The following is a 9,376-nucleotide window of genomic DNA, read 5'->3' as shown; positions in this document are numbered from 1 at the left end:
CTTCTAAGGCGTTCTCCTTCCACCTCTGTTAGATCTACGACGTTTCCTCCTTCTATTAATTCGTTGTTAGCTGTTCGATTTTGACACCATAGGAATTTTTCTAATCTTCATATTACTTGGTTTCTCTTCTGACGTTCGCTATTGTTCATTTTTGGTTTCATTTTTCTTGGTTCATACATTTATTGAGTATTCTCAACAATAATTATTGTGTTGCAATGCTAGCAATGGAGACTAGGCATTATGGGTTAAATTTCACCAATTGTTCCATTTGTTTCTCGATGTAGAAAAAGGAGGCAGCAATATCTTAAACACCTTCTACCAATCAAAGGTACACTATGCAGCTTATGTGTGTATTTATTCTAGCATACATAGCGTAGCTAGTAACTTAAGAAGTTTAGGTATGGATGTTATTTGATAGAGTAAATTAGAGTCGACTATTCTTCTGTTAGCTTTCAGTTAGACCATTATACAATTCTACATATATATTTTCTTGTCAATGTTTATCTTTTGTAAAAACTATATGATGATATATAACTATGCTACAAATTAGTGCATACCACTAATGCTTAATGCATGGTTCATACATTCTCATGCTATTGAAGTCAGAGATATCTAAAAATGTTGAGAAACTAACTCAATAAACCAAAATTGTTTTGGTTTTGGGTTGTTGTTGGAGACATGAATGCCCTGCACAGAGACTAACTCAATAAAGCGAAATTGTTTTGTCTCATCCCATTTTTGGTTTCTCTTCTGAAATTGTTTTTTGTTTATTCTAATTAGTAATGGATAATACATGGATGTCTTCCAATCGATTGTCGAGAGAGTACGAGAATGGGGTATCAGAATTCGTTAAGTTTGCCGTTGCGCACGCCGAAGACCCCGGTAGAATGATATGTCCTTGCTTGGGTTGTTGTTATGGGAAACGGGTTGACGCAGTTCAGTTGACATCGCATCTAATGAGGCATGGAATTGATCGAAGTTATACATGTTGGAATTTGCATGGTGAGAAAAGTAACGAGAATGTTGAACCGGGGGATAGTACGACTTATGCCTCAAACTATAGTGGCGCAGATACATACGATTGTGATCGAGTTGAAGAGATTGCAGAAGCACTTGAAGGAGATCTTAAGGATTGTCCCAAAATGTTTGAGAGGTTGGTAAGTGATGCAGAGAAACCTTTGTATGATGGTTGCACTAAATTCACAAGATTGTCTGCGGTATTAAAGTTGTACAACTTAAAGGCGGGCAATGGATGGTCGGATAAAAGTTTCACAGAGTTATTAGCCCTTTTGAAAGATATGCTTCCTGAGGATAATGTTCTTCCCAATCGAACATATGAGACCAAAAAGATGTTGTGCTCTATTGGCATGAGCTATGATAAGATACATGCATGTCCAAACGATTGCGTTTTGTTTCGAAATGAGTATGCATCGTTAAATGAGTGTCCTAAATGCGGTGTCTCGCGATATAAGAACAACTTGTCTCCAGCAAAAGTCTTGTGGTATTTTCCTGTTATTCCGAGATTTAGACGCATGTTTCGTAGTGAAACCGATTCAAGACACTTGACCTGGCATGCAGATGAAAGAATTATAGATGGAAAGTATCGACATCCGGCAGATTCACCACAGTGGTTGAAAATTGATAATGATTATCCTGAATTTGGAGAAGAATCAAGAAACCTTCGCTTGGCATTATCTACTGATGGAATGAACCCACACGGTATCCAGAGTATCTCACACAGTACATGACCTGTGATTATTATGATTTATAACCTACCTCCATGGCTATGTATGAAGCGTAAGTACATGATGTTGTCTATGTTGATTTCTGGACCTAAACAACCAGGGAATGACATAGACGTGTACTTGAAGCCCTTAATCGAAGATTTAAAGATTTTGTGGGAGACCGGTGTGGAGGTTTATGATGGATATAGGAAAGAAAGTTTCAACTTGAGGGCGATGTTGTTTGGCACAATTAATGATTTTCCAGCATACGGAAATCTATCAGGGTATAGCATAAAAGGTCAATGTGCGTGTCCTATTTGTGAAGATAAAACAGATTGGAAGCGCTTGGAGTTTGGTCAGAAGAATGTCTTTCTCGGTCATCGGAGATTCTTAAATTCAAATCATCACTACCGTGGATGGAGAAAGGCGTTCAATGGAGAGACAGAACAAGGCAGAGCTCCACCTATATTGACGGGTGATCAAATTTTTGAAAATGTGAAAGATTTGGATACTCAGTTTGGCAAGCCTTTTGCCCACACACTTGTCAAAAGTGGGTGGAAGAAGAGGTCAGTTTTTTTTGAATTGCCGTATTGGAAGTCCTTGTATGTGAGACATTTTCTTGATGTTATGCATATTGAAAAAAATGTATTTGAAAGTGTTATTGGCACGTTACTCAATATACAAGGAAAGTCTAAGGATGGCCTTAAGGCAAGAAAGGACTTGATAGCGATGGGAATAAGAACTGAATTAGGACCCTTGAAGAAAGGAAAACGAACATATCTACCGCCTGCTGCTTATACTCTATCTAGAAAGGAGAAAAAAACATTGTGTAAGTTTTTAAGTGAAGTTAAAGTTTCAGAAGGGTACTCTTCAGATATTAGAAGACTTGTGTCTATGAAAGACCTCAAGTTAAAGAGTTTAAAGACCCATGATTGCCATGTATCCAGAGTATCTAGTTGTTCATCTTGTGAAAGAGACACAATTGTGTGGACCAGCTTATATGAGATGGATGTACCCTGTTGAACGTTATATGAAAATATTAAAAGGGTACGTGAAGAACCGAAGTCGACCAGAAGGTTGTATGGTTAAAAGATACATTATTGAAGAAGCGATTGAGTTTTGTACTGAATATTTGTCTAATGTTCAGTCAATCGGACTCCCCAAGTCTCAGCTTGTCGAAAAGAAAGAAGGAAAAAATCTAATTGGAAATAAAATCATGGCAGTATCAAGGGTCGAACGGGATCAAGTGCATTTGTATGTTCTGCACAATGAGAATGAGGTTGAGCCGTATGTTGAAATTCACAAGGATGTTCTCCAAGGTTTAAATCCCAATAGAAATGAAAATTGGATAGTACGAGAGCACAATCGATGTTTTATACCTTGGTTTAAGGATCATATTTATTCAAAGTATTATTCAGATCCCGCTTCAATAACAGAAAGGTTGAGATGCTTAGCATATGGTCCAAGTTTCCATGTTTTTTCTTATAGCACATACGCGATTAATGGATACACATTTTATACCAAAGAACAAGATGATAAAAGTACTATGCAGAATAGTGGTGTCACCGTGGTAGCTGAAGCAATGCACATATCAAGTGTGAAGGACTTAAAACCCAAATTTGCAACCAAGAAAAGAAAGAGAACTTAGTGAAAAAGGTACAGGTCAAATGATTTTAATTGTTTTCTTTATTACAGGTAAAATGGCTTTTATTACAGCAAATCGAGTCAGTTGCATCAAAAAAAAAGGTATAAACACAATTATATGATATTTATGCATAGAAAATGTTAATTCTTGATCTTATACTTCACCTAACTAATTTTATGATATTTTAGGTTCATGCTATTAATATTGAACAAAAAGAGGTTGTTGCTAAGAAGACTGCGGCTAGCAAAAAAAACATACATCTCAGAGATGCTTTTGCTACTTAGTTTTATTTCTTTTTAAGTTATGAATTGGTTGTATATTTAGAATCTTTAGAAGTTAAACGATTATATATCAGTGGATTGTTGTATATGTATGGATTGTTGTATATAAGGCTTGTTGAATGCAATGTGTGAAAAAGGGCTTTAAATTATACAGTTTTAGGTGTACTGCTTCAATATACAGGTTGTCTAAAATAAATAAATAAATATAGCGCTTTTAAAAAAAAAAATTAAATAACCACCCACTTTAGAGGGCGCTTTCCAAATAAAGCGGCCACTAATCTCTCTCTCTCTCTCTCTCTCTCTCATTTATTAACAGGGTTAGTAAATTCCACCATAAGCTTATTCATTTTAACACACTTGACTTCTTCCAAATCTCTTGTCTTTTTTCTCTTTATTAAACAATCTTATATGCAAAATATCTCTCTCTCTCTCTCTCCACCATAAGCTTATTCATCTTTAACACACTTAACTTGTTCCAAATCTCTTGTCTTTTTTTTCTGTATTTAGCAAACTTATATATAATCTCTCTCTCTCTCTCTCTCTCTCTCTCATTCATTCATTTGTAAATTCAACTATAAGCTTTATTTTTTACTTCACTCACCGTTCATATAATATTCTCCCAAGTTTATGCATTTTTAAATCTACTTCATCCTTTAAAGTGGCCATTACGGTTACTACTAATTGCATTGCAGCCGTTGTAGTGTGAATTCTAATCGAGAATGTTTGATATGTACCGTTAAAAAATACATTATGTTAAGAAATTTCATTACATAAGTAAATTGAGTTTTTGAGTTATTTAGTTTTGAGTTTTGATGAAAAAAATTGTCTCATGTGATTTTTAATGGCGATCAAGCCCATGATTTTAATTCACACTATAATTATGGTCAGGTGCTATTACAAAGATTAGTGCATCAATTATATTACAGATGCAACTAAGGTAGCATATTGTGGATTTTTTTATAACATAAACAAATTTTTTAAAATTCTAAAATAACTATACTTTCAAAAAAAAATATCGAAGTAACTATGTCTCAAATTAAAAAAAATTGCACACAAGAGGAGTAGACAGTGGGTATGGCACATGCATTTACTTTTTTTTGTACATAAACGTCATGCATGATGTCGCATGCTTATAATGACCGTCAAAAAAAGTAAAAAAGGGTAGGTAAAAGTCTCTTTACTGTATGTAAAGTCTGAAAAAGTAACGTAGATATAAGTATTTCAGGATACACATATGATAAATAGACTTTTACCTACGTCTTTTGAGTATCATAATAAGCATACAACATCATGCATAACGCCTATGCACAAAAATGAATATATGTGTCACGGTAAATAGACTTTTACCTACGTATTTTGACTGCCACTATAGGGGTGTTCGCGGTGCGGTTTGTGCGGTTTTGACCATAAAAATCATCCGAACCGCAAGAGAAAAAAGCATGCTGTTTGGTTTGGTTCGGTTAACTTTTAGAAATAAAACCAAACCAAACCAAACCAAATCAATGCGGTTTGGATTGGTTCGGTTGGTTCGGTTTTTTACAATATTTTTATTTAGCCATACATACACCTATAGAGAACAACGTAACTTTGTGTTTAGCCATTCATACATTAGTAAATAACATCAAAACTCATCATATTTAGAGAAAAACTTCTCATTCAATATACAAAAACATTAGATTAGAAAAAGTAGAATAAAATATATATATATATATATATATATATATATATATATATATATATATATATATATATATATATATATATATATATATATATATATATATATATATATATATAATAGTAGCATAAAATAATATCAAAAACATTATAATAAAACATAAAAAACATATGAGAAGAGAGATTAGAGAAGATGAAAAAAAACATAAGAGATGCGAGATTAAGAAGAAATGTGCGATAAAAATGTAATTAGAAGATAAAACAATAATATAAAATATGAAAAAGACAGAACATAAGAGAGGACATATTCGAGTAGAAAAGGTGAAATGTACATGGCAAAGAAGACGAAAAGAATTTGCGGTACTACTAGGAGAGATTTAAGAAGGTTGAATTTGAAACCCTAAGTGTGAGTAAGAGAAAATCGTTTGTAATTGTAAGGTTAAGACATACTAGGTTTGAGTTTTGGATTGAATGTGGGATAAGTGAAGTTTAGATGATAACATAATGCGGTTTGGTTTGGTTTAGTTCGGTTTGCAAAATACAAACCGCAAACCAAACCAAACCGTGCGGTTTTGTTAAAAAATGACACAAACGCATATGAACCAAATGCGGTTTTTTGCGGTTTCGGTTTGGTTTGGTTTGGTTTGGTTTGCGGTTTTCTATTGGGTTGGTTTGTTTTTGAACACCCCTAGTTAGACCCATTACATTCAACACAACATGAACCATTAAGTCCTCTTTAATGATTACTTTATTTAAATTAAAGATCTCCCGTCCTCTTTAAGGATTATTATTAAATTCTGCCAAAAACAAAATATGCTATTATTAAATAACAAATCAGGAGCCCGTATTTTTTTATTTGTTTTTTAGGAGGCATTTCCTTTTTCTTCAATAGTCCATATTGAATAAAGAGTGATGTCATAATTTATTAATCAACAGAAAAAGTTAAAATCAATATCTCGATCATATTCTATAATTATATTTAGATTTTTCAATATAAAAGAAAGTTCAACAAATTAATATAAGATTACATTCAATTGTAATATAAAATTATCAAATTATATCTCTAACTTAAAGTTAAAATTAATTTTATTATCATAAACTCAAATAAAGTTTACTAAAATAAAGCTTCAAAATACATAGGTTTTATTAGCTATAGTTGCAACTTTCTTTTTATAAAGAAGAAAATATTTTTGAATTACCAATTTTCCATGTTAAAAAACTACACAAATACATCACAAGAGATCAACAATCTTCACCAAATACACACACTTCCATTTAACATTTCGAATCAATTATAATAAAAATAAAATCATTTCCACTTAACATTTCGAATCAATTATAATAAAAATAAAATCATTTTTATGCAAAAATATCTAAATAAATATTTTTAAAAAATTTCTTTTGGTAAAGATAAATATTTAATGCAATTACCAAATTCCCTTATTAGAAAAAAAAACTCTATAAAACATCATTAGAATTGTAACTATTTTCATCTTACAACAAGAAATTCATATTGATAACAAAAATGGGTTCATTTTCGATATTGTGTATTTTAAGTTTGATACTCATTGTGAGTTGCAGTAACATTACAAGCGCCCAAGACTCACCAGCCGATTATTTGAAACCGCACAACGCAGCAAGATCAGCTATTGAAGGTTTTAACATTCCAAATCTTGTTTGGGACAACAAAATTGCAGCTTTTGCACAAAACTATGCTAATCAACGCAAGGATTGTAAAGTGATTCCCTCGGGTGGTAATGGTGGACACTATGGTGAGAATCTTGCCATTAGCAATGGCTACATAAGTGGTGCGGAAGCAGTGAAATTGTGGGTGGATGAACAACCTCACTTTGATCATCATAATAACAAATGCATTGATGGTGAATGTCTTCATTATACTCAGGTGATTTGGAATGATTCATTACGTGTTGGATGTGGCAAAGTAAAATGTGATAATGGAGGCACATTTATTACTTGCAATTATTATCCTCCTGGCAACATTCCAGGACAAGATCCATTCTAAGTGCTTCATTATTTAATCATAGTTTGTTTATGACTCATGTATTGTGTTGTAATGTTTCTAAATTATTAAATAATATTCACGTGACTCACATTTGTAATATTTTATTAGTGAATTCAGGTTGTCAAACTTTCCATGATAAAAATCAAATGGTTCAGATTTAATACTAGACTTTTTGAAATATAATAGAATAATAAATCTTGTTTTTATAAAGTGTGCGATTATAATCAAACGATTATTAAAGCAGTGAGTGCGTGAATGTATGAAAAAATTAACGGCATAAATTTATTTTCCTTTTATTCCCTCACATTACACTCTTTAAAGAGATAATAATCTATCAATTTTATAATATGTTAAATTTATCTAAACAAATGTTTATATGTGTACTAAAGGTATAAGTCTCTTCTTTATTATAAATAAATACGCGACTAATTTCCTTATGGTTCATCTCACTTTTTTTTCTTGTGAAAACCCCTTGTTGCGATGTTTTACCTTGTGAGCATGGTAAGTCGTGTTATTCTTAATATGAGTTAAATATACACCATCTTCTGCAATGTAAGCGAGATTCACTTTAACCCCTGTAAAATAGTTTTTTTTATTCCCTCTTTGTAATACCAAGATTTCTTCTCAAAGGTCCATGTGCACACTATTTCACCCCAAATTCCCTTATGTTTCCAGCGTGTAATATATGTTAATGTGAGGTGAATTAAATTTTATATTTTGAAATAGTATTATTTAATCCCCTGTAAATGATATCGAATTAATTATAATAAAAATAAAATCATTTTTATTCAAAAATATCTAAATAAATATTTCTAGAAATTTTCTTATTGTAAAGATAAATATCTAATGCAATTACCAAATTCCCTTGTTAGAAAAAACTCTATAAAAACATCTTTAGAGTTGTAACAATTTTCATCTTTCAACAAGAAATTCATATTGATAACAAAAATGGGTTCATTTTCGGTATTGTGTATTTTAAGTTTGATATCCATTGTGAGTTGCAGTAACATAACAAGCGCACAAGACTCACCAGCCGATCATCTGAAACCGCACAACGCAGCAAGATTAGCTATTGAAGGTTTTAACATTCCAAATCTTGTTTGGGACAACAAAATTTCAGCTTTTGCACAAAACTATGATAATCAACGCAAAGATTGTAAAGTGATTCCCTCGGGTGGTAATGGTGGATACTACGGTGAGAATCTTGCCATTAGCAATAGCTACATAAATGGTGCGAAGAAGTGAAATTGTGGGTGGATGAACAACTTCACTTTGATCATTATCATAACAAATGCATTGATGGTGAATGTCTTCATTATGCTCAGGTGATTTGGAATGATTCATTACGTGTTGGATGTGGCAAAGTAAAATGTGATAATGGAGGCACATTTATTACTTGCAATTATTATCCTCCTGGCAACATTCCAGACCAAGATCCATTCTAAGTGCTTCATTATTTAATCATAATTTGTTTATGACTCATGTATTGTGTTGTAATGTTTCTAAATTATAAAATAATATTCACGTGACTAACATTTGTACTATTTTATTAGTGAGTTCAGGTTGTCAAATTTTCCATGATAAAAATCAAATGGTTCAGATTTAATACTAGACTTTTTGAAATATAATAGAATAATAAATCTTGTTTTTTATAAAGTGTACGATTATAATCAAACGATTATTAAAGTAGTGAGTGCATGAATGAATGAAAAAATTATCGGCAGAAATTCATTTTCCTCTTATTCCCTCACATCACACTCTTTAAAGAGATAATAATCTATCAATTTTATAATATGTTAAACTTATCCAAACAAATGTTTATATGTGTACTAGAGGTAGAAGTCTCTTCTTTATTATAAATAAATTCGAGACTAATTTTCTTATGGTTCATCTCACTTTTTTTCTTGGGAAAACCCTTTGTTTTGATGTTTTACCTTGTGAGCATGGTAACTCGTGTTATTCTAAATATGAGTTAAATATACAACAACCTCTGCAATGTAAGTGAAATTCAATTTAACCCCTGCAA

General features: G+C 32.0%; 1 protein-coding gene and 1 pseudogene across 1 annotated transcript; both read left to right on the top strand.

The window, feature by feature from the left end:
• Positions 1 to 6,835: 6,835 nt before the first annotated feature.
• LOC127083435 (basic form of pathogenesis-related protein 1-like) lies at positions 6,836 to 7,387 on the top strand. The gene has a single exon (XM_051023748.1). It carries the CDS (start codon positions 6,853 to 6,855, stop codon positions 7,348 to 7,350), a length of 498 nt encoding a protein of 165 aa, XP_050879705.1. The 5' UTR covers positions 6,836 to 6,852; the 3' UTR covers positions 7,351 to 7,387.
• Positions 7,388 to 8,298: 911 nt separating this feature from the next.
• Positions 8,299 to 8,795, top strand: LOC127083452 (basic form of pathogenesis-related protein 1-like; annotated as a pseudogene).
• The last annotated feature ends 581 nt before the right edge of the window (positions 8,796 to 9,376 follow it).

The sequence above is a fragment of the Lathyrus oleraceus genome, chromosome 1 (genome assembly GCF_024323335.1).
Source record: "Lathyrus oleraceus cultivar Zhongwan6 chromosome 1, CAAS_Psat_ZW6_1.0, whole genome shotgun sequence".
In the NCBI taxonomy this organism is placed as follows: domain Eukaryota; kingdom Viridiplantae; phylum Streptophyta; class Magnoliopsida; order Fabales; family Fabaceae; genus Lathyrus; species Lathyrus oleraceus.
This window is presented reverse-complemented; position numbering and strand designations above follow the sequence as displayed.

Excerpts from the sequence above, each read along its gene's own strand:
- LOC127083435 (XM_051023748.1), top strand. The coding sequence starts at position 6,853 with ATGGGTTCATTTTCGATATTGTGTATTTTAAGTTTGATACTCATTGTG.